Genomic DNA, 14,592 nt, shown 5'->3' with positions numbered 1-14,592 from the left:
TTGGTTTTTGTGGCAACGCTTTGCAGAACACCAAATGACCCTGTAAAGCCGGATTGTCGTGCGTCGCAAAACGTTGGCTTCTAGAGTACGTGAGATGTGCATATTTTTAGAATGTACTTAACAAGATGATTGAAGTAGGTCCTTTTTTTCTCATTGCCATTAGTACGTCATTTTACTAAACAAATCTATATATTTGCACATTCCGAACTACTTATAAACCGCTAATTCCACCCTATACCTTTTCTTGTGTGTCTATTCAATCTATTTCCGGGCTCAAGTGCATTCTATAAAGGCCAGCTTTGTTTAGTATATCGGTGTGTAGTGCACCTCTCCCAGCACCGTTATGGCGATTGCCTATATGGAGATCAGTGATGAACCAGAAGAGGCGCTTCGGTATGTGAGGCCAAAGTTTCTGCCCCTGTAATAAGCCTTCATTTCTCATGCTTTTATAGTACTCTAAGTACGTCTATTGCAGTTATTTTACCAGCTCAGGTGGCACATATTGTGGGCAATAGACAATCAGCAAGAGTGGGAGATAATGAGGTGCCCGAGATGATTTAATGAATATTGAATAAAACGCACATGTTCGTTTTGTAGGTGCCGCAGCCGTACACCTTCGGCTACGAGATTTCGGACGGCTACGGCAACAAGCAAGTTCGGCACGAGGTGAGCGATGGCCACAACCACAAGCGGGGCTCGTACGGCTTCGTTGACGCACATGGCATCTACCGGCAAGTGCGCTATGTGGCCGACCACAACGGCTTCCGCGCCACAATCGAGTCGAACGAGCCGGGCGTCGCAGCGGGCTACTCGGCCGCGGCAGCCTTCAAAGTCGGCCAGAGACGAGCCAGGCCCGTTGTCCATCGCCGACCGATACCACCGCCGCCCCACAGGGTTCCCGTGGTTGTTCAAAGGGCTCCAGCGAATCATCTGGTCCAGAAGCCCGTTGGAGTTGCTGCGGCATTCCATGCAGCCGTTCCAGCAGCAGTCGCTGGAGGGGTTCCTGCTGGTGTCCCTACGGGAGTCGCCACGCCTGGTCGAGACCCAGCGTTGCAGGCGCTGCAAGTCGTTCAAGCGCTCCACGGGAAGACCTTGACAGCCCTCCCGGTCTCGTCAGTCCAGTACAGTCCAGGTTTAGAACACTCTGGAGGCATAGACTTCATTCCGTCGGCTCCGCGTCTGACTGCCGCCACTACGGCTGGCTCCAGTCTCATCGACCCGCGACGCTCGTACGTTACTTACGTTGAGGCGCCGCAAGAACACCCTTTCACGAACTTGAGGACGTCCCCTGCGGTGTACTACGAGGGTGGTCCAGGAGCTCAAAAACATCACTAGTCTCCGCTTAGCCATGTAAATAGTCAACGTTTGCTCTGTTTTCTTGCGTGTGTTTGTGATGGTGAATTCCCGTGGTCGACCAGGAACATTTGAAACTTGCTCCAGCCTTGACGCTAAATGCTCGGCCAAGTGGTACGAGTTGGAACTGCAGAGCTATGCAAAGATGGACGAAGGCACAGGGCAAAAGAAAGGACACAGATGTGCGCAACCTATTGACTTACCTAATGATTTAAGCTTGCTTGTGTCTTCGTGCATTGTCTTCGCTTCGTCAAAATTTGTGCAGTTCAGTAATAAGGTGTATCGCGTGATCACCATCTCCAGTGGGTTTTGGCCTAAATATTTGCAGTTGCTTTCTTTGATACGTAGAATTGCTGTGCATGAATTGACACTTTGCAGTCGCCCAGCCTTTTTCGCTAAAGATATGTCCAACAACACGATTGGCTAGTATGTGCTCTCGGGAAGAGTTCTAGCCTAAGAATGTTTCCACATATACAGGTTCTGCCTACTGTGGCGTCATGTGAAAAGCTCGAAGTAGTGTTTCGACCCTTTTCGACTGGTGGAATTTCACCACACATGTATGGAAAAGTAAGATACCTCTTTTAATTACTTGTCATAATATGGTGAGGTACCGTACAGTGGTATTATTGTTCTTTACGACATAAAGAGTTAGTCTTCGCGACAAATAACACGCTTGGATGAAGAACAGAACAGCTTTATCACACACGCACAAAACTGAGTGTAATGTAACGGGTGCGGATTCGTTACTTTTGCGAACGGTGTACCTACACTAGTACGACTATGGCCAGTTGCTTGCTACAAGACGACATAGTACTTTCGGGTCTGCATTGTGGCGGTGTGAATGAACGTGCCTGCACTAGAAGGAAGGCTTGCCTATCTCTGAAGAAGTAGTGTGCCAATGTGAGGTAGCGGGAAGCCAATTTTGCTATAATACGGCAAAACAAGTAATGACGCTCATCGGAGACCTTCAATAGCGGATAAAGGGGCTCCTTATAGCAAAGCCATAACCATGTGACTGTTTCCGCACACCGAAACAGTAATCTGTGAAATATTTGCCTTTGTTTTATTGTTAAAACGTCATTTGCCAAGAGAAGCATCTGGACATGAATTAGTGTTCCTTTGGCGCATTTTAGCCTGCACCAAAGGACCGGACGGAGGAGCCGATTATTATTGACTTTTAGAACTTCCCTGTAATGAGACTACAGGAACTTCACAACGCTGTCCACCGCACCGATCAGGTGTGAAAGACTTTAGTTCTTCAAGCCAGCTCTTTAGACCTGCAGATGACCTGATGAGACTAACAGCCGAGTGCGGGTTGCTGTTACAGTACACTGCTGCTTTATGCTGCCCACTATGTGTTTCATTGAAAGAGTTAGCACTGTGTGAAGTTTTGTGCAAAAAGGTGAATTTCTGTGAAGCGTTGCAAAGTTTCCTTCAATGCATACTTTCCGTTGGCAGGAGTAGGTGATATAAACGGATCGTGGTGCCCTTTTACAGTCTTCATCTGCAAAGTACAACGCAATTTTTTTTCAGAGGCCACGCTCCACAAGCTTTGGAGCAGACTCGACCTTCTTTGGTTCATTGCGGAAAAAAAGAAGAAATACAAAGCTAACATTGAGCACAAGCTGGGCTATTGAGAGATCCTGGCGGGAGGTGATGACTCTGCTGTACTGTTCTAACTGTGGTAAAGTTCGGCCGATAAAGTTCTGTTCCAACACATTTTTTAGAGGTGGAGCAATAAGTGCATTAACTTGTGACAATGAATAATGCGAAAGTTGGATAATACGCGTGCTACTACAGAATGCATTCGATGTCCTCTCGCAACATCATGGCTGCTTTCATCACATATTTTCTTTCCGTGAAAACGTCGGCGTTTTTCTGTTACGCTTATGACGTCTGTGTGTTGCAGCCACTATTACGGATGCTAATGATCTTGTCGATTTCACTACCCAGTGTATTGCTCATGAAAGGAAATCAAAGCTTTAAAGAGACACTAAGCAGGCAGACAGAAGTAGTGCTATAGTGATTATTAGTGACGGTAACAACGACCAAACGCTCTCCGTTGAATTTAGAGCCCGCAACATGGCTTCGATGATATCAGGGTGGCGTCAATGATTTCGCGATAGTTTCTTATTTTTCGCACGTGTTTGTAGCGAGGAAGCTTCTCGAGGGTTTCAATGGGAAGGGTTTCAATGTTGAGTCCTCGCTTCCCATTGAATGCGTTTTTCTCGTTCTTTGTTAGTAACCAATTATTTTTGCCAAGAAGATGCCCCAATTCGGACGTCATACAAGGCTGGCTAGGAAATATTAAAGTGGCATCGGCCTTAGTTTTTTGTTCTTCCGGTTCTTGTGGCCTAACACGGATTGGGGTGTAGGGAGGGCACATAAGCTCATTGTCAAGCTCATTTACTTTAAATTTAGGAAGTGTGTTTTCTTACGATGGTTATTATTACGTCTCCTTAGTGTCCCTTTAAGAACTTAGGCATGCACTGCTGTCAGCTGTTCAAGTCACAATATGTTTTAATGAATGTTGTACTCTGTGCTTGTACGTGCTATCCTGGCTGCTTGGCCAACACGACATAAAGCGTCACACAAGGACGTGAAATAATTGTGCCATGAGCGAACCTATGCATGTTCCTGGTGCATCATATGCCAGAGCTGTGGCTAACGATTATGCTTGGCGCGATTCATGCCCAGGCGAGCTTTTGTGGATATGTATATAGACAAAAAATAAAAGAAATTTACAACAGATTCTATCATATTAAACTCTTGCGGCTGGTGACCGACCGTTGCCTGTGAGCCATTGGAGCCTTGAAGTTGCCACGGTTACCAGAGGATGTGCTTTGCAGTGTAGCAAGTCATGACACCTTCGTAAACGAAGTTAGAATGTTTTCATTTCTTTCAGGCTTTTGTGCGTTATTGTCTGACTGTTTAGAAGTATCCGTGTTTTCCGGTAGAAACACGGCATATACATTACCGTTCTTTACATCAAGGTCCAAGAATCAAATTTCGCCCTTTCAGATCACTACGGTTCCTTTCTATTTTAAGAGCAGGCGTTGTCCCCAAAGCTATTAAGCCCTTAAATGCCTCTGGTGATCGCTGTGTAAAGCAGGAGACTTCGCATTGCGGTGCACCTTTGGGGCTTCTGCCAGCCACATGCATGCTTCGCGACAGCTTTTCTCGTGAGCAGCGTCCGTTGAACGGGCAAGCCACTGATATGTGCACTTTTTACGTCGCATATCGAAGACGTCCGCAGGGATGGGCATAAATGCACAAACTATCGAAGGGGCTGCGCTCGCTTGGGCGCATAGTGTATGTTGACACACCTTGGGCGAATGCGAGACCTCTGATGAGCAAGAAATTCGCGAGACAAATAAAAGCCAGGCACAAAAGTAAGGACGGCTTGTTCAATTAGGGGAGCGTCGGCAGAAGCGAGAAATGTAAACTGTCCCACAAAAAATGGTGACTACGGTAAGCTATAAAATGCGCTCAACAGCGAAAAGACTTCGTGTTGTACATTATATAGATGATGGAGGCTGAACTCTCGGACATAAAGCGTAATTTTCGACATGTCCTACTTCATGTACGGAGAACATTCCGGTTCAAGTGTGCAGGGACCTTAAGTTCAAGTGGAAGGAAGGTCGAGTGATATCTGGCCTTTATGCTTATCCACAGCTCCAAAGCAGCAACTCGCGCATGAGCAAATCTAATTAAATTTGAAATTTTCCTATTTCGGGTGTGTTCTCATGCCGAATGATCCCTCCTGCGAGCTCTCTGTGTCGAAACTTGAAGCAGCGTGAGGAGACGAAGACAACAATCGAAAACACACACAACAGGACGAGCGCTGTACTGCCAAATGGAAAATTGCGAAGAAATTCAAAGCAGTCCAATTCGATCCGATAAATAAAAACCAACTCGCCCAAATCAAGCTATTGCTACTCTCAGTGTTGTTCCTTGTGGACCGCTTTGTTGTGATAACAGGGCACGAACAGAAAAGAAGGCAGCGGAAGCCCAGAGTTGGTGTTGCCACTTTTCCCAGGTACTACGTCTTTCCGTGTCCGAAAGCGACCGGTCGCTTCTGAAAGCCGGGTGGGTGTCAGGAACTAATTCTAAAGGCCCGACATTTCTGATCAGCTCGGTACGCGATGGCTGCCACCGAAAATAGCATCGCGCGAAAAACTGGAGCAACTTCCTCGTGTTTAGCAACGCGTTTGCGATGCTTGTCTTTAAACGCCCACGTATAGCAGACTCCTTTTCTGGCCTTAGCTCTGAGCTCTTCCCCACCCTAGATCGCTCTTGATCGATTAAGCAGTATTTTTCTTTCCACTGCCTTGGTGCTCAAGCAGAATTTCTGGCGTACGCGTGCCAATGCGTCTTCTAAGTGTATGTTGTCTTCGCGACTGACCAATCAGCGCGGCCGATCTCATTATGGCTTATCTCGCTAACGTCATTGCCAACCGATACCGACCTTTTTTTTTCTAGCAGAATTCTAGCACAGCGTACTCGCTTCAGCTACAGTAGTCCCAGGGTCAGCTCATTGCAGGCTGTCTCATTACTTGACGTGAGCGGTATTTTTAGGACTACGGTTAGAAAGCGAGAGGTCAGTTTTTCCTTACGAGCGTACCCGCAATATGCAGTGTCCGGCAGTGCTTGCAAAGAGCGTATCAACATTGGTTGGAGGAGAGATTTGCGTGCAATTAGGATGTTGACTTAGGAGGGCCCCTAAGGCACTCCTTTCCCATTCTGGGTACGATCGTTTAGGTCGTACATCACTCGGTGTGGAAAGCACAAGACTTATATTAATTTTTATGCTATTAGAAACGCATGCAATATTAGCCCAAATCAAGAATGTAATGTTTAGCTTGTTTGTCATCTTCTTACGTGGCAAGATTATATTCTGAAGGTTTCACTGACGTTGACCAATGTCGCTTCGCCTCTGAACCGTATTCAACGGGGAGTAGCACATAAGGCCCGCATTCGTTCCCAGCATTCATTACAGTCATAATTTCTGTGTTCTCGTAGCTTCGACAGCGAAGTGGATTGCAGCGATAAGTTTGGTGATATAGCGTCCCTTGCCGTGCGCCATTTCCAAGTGAGTTTGGCTGTGCTCACTGCAGCCCCGTAGGGATGATCTAGAGTTTAGAATTGAGTACTAATGTTTTGATTTTCCTAGTTAGGGATCTACGATTGTGCAACGATTGATCTAGGCAAACAATTGGAGGGCTTCGTTGATACATGATTGTTGTAGAGTCTGAGAAGTTCTAAAAGGGAACAAAATTGTCCTGATGTCTACGCCGTCATATATGGGTGCTTACCGACTCGTGTTATCGGGATTTGTTTTTGTGGGCCGTAGATCAGTGAACCATTTAAAATAGAGGTATTGCTTTAAAACGCGCTTAGAAAGCGCTGTTTCTGCGTACGGTGCTTTTTTTAACATGTTTTCTCCGGGAAGTAGTGATAAAACCTTGTATGCATTCCTACTTGCCATATGCCATCTTAAAGCCCTCGTTATTCAGGATATACTTATTTTGCCTAGGTGCTGGTCATATGCATATAGTATATAGAAAAAGAATCATTGTATGGCACGATGAATTCTGGGCACACTCTGGGCTCAGGCGTCCTATGCGTCAAATCTTCGTAGAGAGGGTGATTCCGTAAGCTTAATTGCTGAATTCCTACGGTTCTTGAAACCATCAGCCATCGTTTCGTTAACAAGACTCTTTAAGAGAAAGCAGACAAAATGAACGTGTCTATGTCAGCTCTTTTATTAAAATGAGCGCAATATACATAATTACGTGCATTCTGAAACAGGAACAATAGTCAATAACAAACTGCTTCTTCCAACGAGAACCTCAGGACTCCATGCTGTCTAATAATCTCGGAGACAGCACCAAGAAAATACCATTAAAAAAGGGCGTGTTTTTGTGCAACTGGCTTCTGTGTCCAGGAGACAAAGACCGTTTCAAAATGCACTGACATCCTTCGTTGCGAAGAAAACAGTTCTACCGAAGAAAAGCAATATTATTCCATTTATAACACTTTGTTTTCTATGAGCAATAGCTGTTAGACTAGAACACAGCGCAGAAAACTACACCCAGAAATGTACTTATCCTTGAATACACAGACTGTAATGTGCTGTTCAGACAAAGTAGTGCTTGCTTGTTCGATGTTCTCGTATGATTAACGAAGAAATATTGCATGCAGCACTCATTCCTCAGCCGCAAATTCAACTTTAGTGTGTGATGTTTTTGGTCTCAGGAAAGGCTACTCATCTTGCAGAGATTATTCACTATTTTACATCTTCTCTTTCATTGGAACAGAAACATCCTGAGGCCTTGCCACTGATAATCGGTTTAATGATATCAATCATGATTTTTTTTTCAGGAGAAAAGCAATAAAGGAAGACCACTTCGACAGCAGCGAATACAATGAAGTCAATGATAACATGTTATTCGTCTGTGCATGTTTTGCATCGGCATCCGCTATGATATTGTTTTCAGCAACACTTGGCATTAGCTGAAGAACTGAGACTCCACCTGGCGGCCAGCGTCAACTTGTGCGGAATTGCTTCAAAGACCGCCTGAGCCTCGTCACTCCATGAGTACGTCAAAGCTGCAGAGTAATGAAAGCTTCGCACATTGGGAGACAAAAAAAAAATCTGTGCCTAAACGAAATAGAAATTTGGGTGAGCTGGTCACGAGCTGGTCAAGAATCACAAACGCGCAGCGTATAAAGGGCAACATGACAGCGCTTTTGTTGTTGTACTGCTTCGATTTGCGCTTACTTCAATGCATGCTTTTAAGTAAAACACCTTCTTATACAGTCTCCATGTAGCTAGAAAAGTTCTCAAAATGGCGAAGCCTTGAGTCTTAATATAGCCTTGAGGACCACATTCCTTATATTTCTTCATTTCGTCGGTGACACAATTTATTCTATCGTGCTTTCCAAAGCACGACAAGCATGCGGACCTCTTTCCGTCATCACTTGACAAAAAAAAAAAAAGCTTGGTAATGACGTGAACGATGGAATGAAGATTCAGGGCGTCCCAGAGAGTCCGTCAGGGTGTCCTAATAATAGTGAACGTAGGGCGCGTGTGCCACCGCGAGCGGTGCGGGTCCTGGAGCCGTCAGGGCGACTGGCGGCCGCACGCCATAGTGAAGTGGCGCCGGTGCGGCATAGGGAAGTGGCGCCGGTGGGCCATAGTGAACTGGCGCGGGCAGCACAGGTGCGGCAGCCGGCACAACGGGTGCGACGGAGTGAACGACTGGCGCAGCAGCGGGAACCGGGTGCGCCCAGTAGGGAGCCGGCGCGTGGAACACCGCTGGGTACGGAGCTGGGACAGCCTTGGCCACGGGAGCGGGTCCGTAGACCAGGGGAGCCGGAGGGGGAGCCGGGAAGGCCACGGGAGCAGGTCTGACCACGGGCCTGAACGAAGCGGCGGCCACAACGGGAGCAGCAGGCAGAGCAGGCCTTGCAACGGGCGCGGCAGCCACGGGGGCGGCTGCAGGAGCAGTGTAGGCGGCGGCAGCGGGCGCCGACGGCGCCGTGCCCGGCTCGTTGGTATACACGTTGGCCCGGAAGCCGGCGCCGTCGGCCACGTAGTCGACTTGTCTGAAGACTCCGCCGGCGTCCTTGTAGCCGTAGTTGCCGCGCTTTTGGTTGGCCGCGTCGCTCACTTCGTTGCGGTACTGGTGGGTGCCGAATTCATCCTTAGAGTCGTAGCCGAAGCTGTACGGGTGCGCTGGCTAGAGACGGGTAAAAAACGAGAAACAGGTAAGGTGAGGCTGGTGCTTTTCGCATTAAGCAGCCCGCAGCACGTAATAAAATACTACTGGAGTTTCACGCTTCGCTGGTTATCGAACATAGTACGAGAAATGGAAGAAGGTAGTGACTGTAGAGGAAACAAATAATGGAGAAGGCTCAAGTGTCACGCCATAACAAAGCTTACCTGGACAAGAACAGCGGCCGCTGGCGCTGGAGCTGCGGCGAGGACGGGAGCTGCGACAGCTGGAGCGGCCAGCGCTGCCGGCCGGGCATAACCGGCAAAGGCGGTGGTGGCAGCAGCGGCAATCAACAGCACCTAAAACAGCAAGCATACTCTGGATGTGGTCAATGAATGTCATTTGTGATAACACGCATCTTGGCTGCACGCAGTGAACTGGCCGGTACTGAGGATGAAATCACGGAAGTTTAGGAGCAACGCACTAAGTGTGCGTGCCGGCATTATCACACGATGCAACAGTTTCTTACGCTTTTGTTACTCCGAAACGTTTCTAGTACCCCGATGAGGATTGAAATACATATATATATATATATATATATATATATATATATATACACACACATTTGTTGTTGAGTTGTCGCAAAAGAAAGAAGAAAAGGGGAAGCGAAACAAATCTTCGGAAACTATATATGTTTTCTTCTACAAAGGCACTAATCTAAGAGATTTCTGCGCATATTCACTTACGAACGACGCACTTATTGTATAAGCACCGTGCTTCAGCACTAACTATAATAACGTGAATATTTTCTGAATTTCCGATTGGCCGTTGTGGTCTGTGGTTATGTTTATCCTGACGATTTGAGTGTCTGATGTAATTCATATTTAACGCATTGGAGAGTTTAAAACAAGGCCCAAAGACACAGTGTCTATTGTAATTAGGTGGACACACCTACTCGCGTTTGCATCAACTTGACATTGCTCACCCCTATACCGAAGGTAACATGTATGAGACACTTTATCTCAGCTTTTTTACCTTATCGCCTCATGCCCTTGTTCTCTGCCTGCTACGGCTGAAAAACGCACCGTGTCTCATGCTCATTATGGGGCCGACTATATTAGTATTCAAGGTAGCTATTCGACGGCGACATCGAAGTGGTTCAGCGATTCGCCAACGCTAAATCGAGAAGCCGAGAATTACGTAAAGGTAGATATTCCGAACGCGAGCTTATTTTTGTCCTCGGTTGTAGGCATAGTTTCGACTTAGAGATTTGAAAAGACGCACCGAGATTCGGCACCTGATTTACAAGCGTTCTGTGGTAAGTTCCATGTTGTCTCAGTGTCACAACTTGCATGTCCCTGAACCACCGGCGAAAGAGAGTCAAAAAGACGGTGAAAAGAAATGCAGTAAACTGTCTGAAGTAATGAAGAGTTTACAAGGCTGCCAGCGCTTTCTCCGAGTGACTTAAATATCGGTTACCACTGCATACGGAACAGCAGCTTCGTTATCTTTAATTATGACCTACATGCAGCGCGAGATGGAAGAATTCACGCCATTGCTAAATCAAGTCAACGGCCAGCATAAATGAACTTTCCTTGACTGTGGTAGCCACGCGCACCTGCACCCGAAGCGAAAGATACGCGCAAGTGTGAGGGCCTCAGGTAAACCCCCTTATCTCGCAATCCGCGTCGAAGGACGACACCTAAAGTTCGTTGTAACGACATGTGCGGATGCCTTTGCTTGCTGGTGCTCCCGCACACGCATTATCGCTTAAAACGAGTTCTGTTGGCACTTTAGGCTTCGACGCCGCTGCACGTCGTTGGAACTCCACGCATGTGCTCAACTTATGCATAAGCATGCCGAGATATCCGTGCCTCGCTGTGGCGAAGTTATCACGGCGTTTAGCTTTGAGCCCCAATAAAGCCGATTCTATTCTTTCATTTGGTGAGGTTTACTGTTGTAAAACAATGGTGTCAGTCGTAAAAGAAATGTTTTGAGCTGAATAACCTCTTTTTTTTCTTGCCTAGCTGCCTCTGAGAAGAAATTGTTTGTCTTCGCTGTCTACTAGCGTCGTTTTGCAGCTGAAACTGGTTTGAACTGCTTTACAAGCATCAGCCATGTCCTGCTCTTCGTGATCAAATTGATCTAGAAGTTTCCAGAAAACAGCGTTTATACGTGAATAAGTCAGTTTTTCGCAGAAGGCTATACATATTCTGTTCAAGTTGTTGCCACGTCTTGGGCCTGAAAACGGAAGTTTAAAAACACGACTACCTTGCTGCCGCTGGATTGCGTACTCGGTTAATTTCGGTTGTGCTCCTTTCCTCTCTTTTCCTATCTAACCACTTGCCCGTTCCGCACCTGCCGGGTACCAAACCAGTACTACCTCTTGTTAATTTTCCCGCCTTGTTATTAATAGTTCCTCTCTAATTATGTTTTGCCAACAGTTATGACAGTCGTTCTCATCACTGACACAATGACATGAACGCAATGGTACCCTTGACGTAAACTGAGAGCCTTCATATCCGAACGCGAACGATTGCTTTCCTTCATATTCTCTCTGATTGTAGTAAATCGTGCGGTGGGTGTCTGGTTCTAGAGAAGAAACACCTACTTTGATTTCTGACCCATAAACATCTGTGGGGTGCACGCAATAAGAAGAAAATATTTATTTCTTCGTGAAAAAGAGTGGGAAAAATATACCGCGGCGTCCGTTCATCCCGAAGTTTCCAGCATTGCTTAGCAGTTTCCTCGGCCCTAACGTTAAGCTACTCAAATACTTATGTAAGTTCTTCGCTTCCTCTACGCCTGAGACGCTGGGAAAACTAAAGAGCTCGAGCACATTCGGGCACTTAACTCATGACGAGTAAAAGCCTTAGTACAGTGAGAATTGGCCGAAACTCAGCCCGCGCCACCCCGCACAGCAGCAGGGGCATCAATACCAAGGGAAAGGCCGAAGTAGAGCGCAGGACTCGTCGGAACCAGCTAGCTGGGGTATGGAACCAGAGCGTTCTCATATTGTTAACCACTGCACAGAGGAAAGGGCGTAATAGCGCTTTCATCACTAATGTGTCTGATACTTGCTATTCAAGTTATTCAAGCAAAAAATAATAACAAAGACGCCAAGCATCACTCAGTTCTCTGAAGATTGCACACTTAACATTCTAGCACTGCTGATTGAGCTCGTGGAAGGGTGCACGCAGTGCAGTGGGGGCCTCCATTTCTGCCTAGCACCCAGGTACAAAATTTAATTAATTAATTTGCTCGCTTGACACAACATACATTTCACCGAGCAGTAAGGTATACCCCGTGGTAAGAAAGAGAAAGGTTGCACTGAAAGGCAGGGAGCTTTGCCTCCTCGGGAAAGATCATCGTGCGCAAAAATTTCAGCATCCAAGCATCTCTGCATTGTGGCCAAATAGAAGACAATCCCAACGCTTGGGTACATAATTCCTGCCATTGTGTTCAGCCCTGTAGCCTGATATTGGCTATTCTTAATATGAGTCATGGAAAAAATACAAAACGCATATATAAGGAAGCAGAAGAAAGAGCTATAAAATAGAGCTGGATGAATGCAAGTGTGGGTACATACACATGGAGGTTTAAAAATGTTAGAGCATACACTACGAGACGTGCAGTTATCCGCGAAAGCGCAGCATTGTGACAGCTGAAAGGCTTCGCGAGATATTCATTTCAATAACTGGGAAGGTTCAGTCGCAGTGGGAAAGCTTCTGACAGAAGCTGATGCGGTTCCTTCGAGAATAGAGGTAGCCGTATTGCGCCTTGTTGGAGCAGATTCAAAGAAAGCCGACATCGAGGAACTGAAGCACTTCGACCGCACGTGAAGCAGCTTCGCGGAGAGTCATTTCGTGCCCATTTGCGGAAATGAGGAAGCGGTGGCTTTACAAAGAACGTTGTGCCCTCTGTATCGTTCCCACGCAGGTCGTTTTTTTTCCTTATTGTGAAATTCTTCGTCGAAGTCGCGTATTTATAGGACGGGAGCTTTTACAGCACATTGCGATACGTCGCGGACACTCGAAGAGCGGAGGAAATCGAGCTCTCTCAGGCGCTCCCGGTTTTCGCGCACAGTCTCACCTGAAATACCATGATTGTTCCCTTGCGTGCGTCGACACCACGGCTACAAAGATTGTCTACGATATCAGCGAAGCAGCAGGCGTCCACCCTGCGTGTATATCCTGTGGATCCCGAGCGCGTCTTTCGGAATGGCGAGAAAACGTTCGCTGTCATCAGGAATTCACGCGCTTATATACAGGGGGTGCGGTGTATAGTGGGACTGTCGCCCTACTTTCTATTTCACGACACCACGGGCGCCTGCCGACATGTGCGCATGAATTAGCCACCATTTCCCGGCGCGTTCGCTCGCGCATGTGTTCGAGAACGAAGCGGCATCGCGCGATGCACGAGGAAAGAAAGACACGAGCGTGAAACGGGTGGTTGAAGTTCGTCTTGCGTCGCCCAGAAATCTGCATTTGTGCCGGGGCGAAAGCACTCGCAGTTTTCAGCGCAACACGCAAGAAAAAGAAGAACATCTACGACGCACTTTCGGTTTGACCTGAAAGGTCACCATGCAGGGCACGCGGGGATCCTTCTTTTTTTTTTTTTGTAGGGCGGGTTACGGCGTACGGCAGTTTGGGTGTTTCTCCGTGGGATCGTGGGCTTCGCAGATACGCGTGGACACATGTCGTCAGATGTGAACGTTTCCGTGCCATTTGCGGAAGTGTCGTATTGCCTCCAAGGTTGGTGAGCTTGGTTTGCATAAGTTTGCTCAATTTTGCGAATAATATTGTACAGCTCAGGACATGCTTCAGCAGCCACTTTATCCGAGTAGGCGCGCTCGCTGACTGCACCAAGACTTGCTCCACACAATTCCTTCAACGATTCAAGGATCCGACCGTATACCGCCAAGCCAGTAAGAACTATTGTGCACTTCGAAGCGCAAAGTTCGCCCGATGTCGCTAATATTCTGGATACGCGAAGTTGGAGATTTTACGCATCTCGGCTCTAGAGAGACGCCGAAAATACTTCACGCTTCTTAAGTTCTATTTACTTTTAGGTTGTGCCACTTAAGCATATACATAGACCACACTGACTGCGAGCTATTAGACAACTCTTAAGAGACGTAACGCCGAGGTGCGTAAACTGTTTGAAACACAGCTACATAGTTCCAATTTTGATGTTCGGAAAAACTGAGTTAAAAAAATTTTGAACAGGCCACTGGAGTGTTCCCTTTTATTTTTCATTATTTTTTGCAGTCAAGCTGTTAGTGCGACTAGGATAGCTCGATCAAAAACATTATATGTAACTTTGAGACTTTTATGAGAAAAACTACATCACTCAGAATGTTCACATTCTGAAAAACCGTGGAAAAGCTTTGACGAAATATTCTGCAAATATTGAATTGCGTGTGGTAAGTAGGAACAAAATGAAAACTGCTGTCTTTGTTTTCGGCTTGTTTAAATACGTTATACGGAACTGCTACAAATTTTCTCCGCTTCCATGG

General features: G+C 46.8%; 2 protein-coding genes across 3 annotated transcripts in view; one reads left to right on the top strand and one right to left on the bottom strand.

Annotated features, from left to right (window-relative positions):
* Nucleotides 1-4,104, top strand: part of LOC126541203 (uncharacterized) — a 29,143-nt gene extending 25,039 nt beyond the window's left edge. For both annotated transcript variants that reach the window (XM_072286517.1, XM_055076631.2), the window contains one exon: nucleotides 598-4,104. In XM_072286517.1, coding sequence (XP_072142618.1) covers nucleotides 598-1,335 — 738 coding nt within the window. In that variant the 3' untranslated portion in view covers nucleotides 1,336-4,104. The remainder of the gene's footprint in view (nucleotides 1-597) is intronic.
* A 2,674-nt stretch (nucleotides 4,105-6,778) lies between these two features.
* Nucleotides 6,779-13,178, bottom strand: LOC140215838 (uncharacterized). The gene is made up of 3 exons (XM_072286150.1): nucleotides 13,167-13,178; nucleotides 9,302-9,433; nucleotides 6,779-9,098 (listed from the first exon to the last, which is right to left on the bottom strand). Exons 1-3 carry the CDS (start codon nucleotides 13,176-13,178, stop codon nucleotides 8,421-8,423), a joined length of 822 nt encoding a protein of 273 aa, XP_072142251.1. The 3' UTR covers nucleotides 6,779-8,420.
* Nucleotides 13,179-14,592: the final 1,414 nt, after the last annotated feature.

Source organism: Dermacentor andersoni, chromosome 2 (genome assembly GCF_023375885.2).
Source record: "Dermacentor andersoni chromosome 2, qqDerAnde1_hic_scaffold, whole genome shotgun sequence".
NCBI classification, from domain to species: Eukaryota; Metazoa; Arthropoda; class Arachnida; order Ixodida; family Ixodidae; genus Dermacentor; species Dermacentor andersoni.
Note: the sequence above shows the minus strand (reverse complement) of the source record. Positions and strands in the feature narration are given on the sequence as shown.

Bases quoted from the DNA above. Each gene is read 5' to 3' on its own strand.
- LOC140215838 (XM_072286150.1), bottom strand. The intron at 9,099-9,301 runs GTAAGCTTTGTT...ACCCGTCTCTAG, and splicing joins CGGCCGCTGTTCTTGTCCAG to CCAGCGCACCCGTACAGCTT.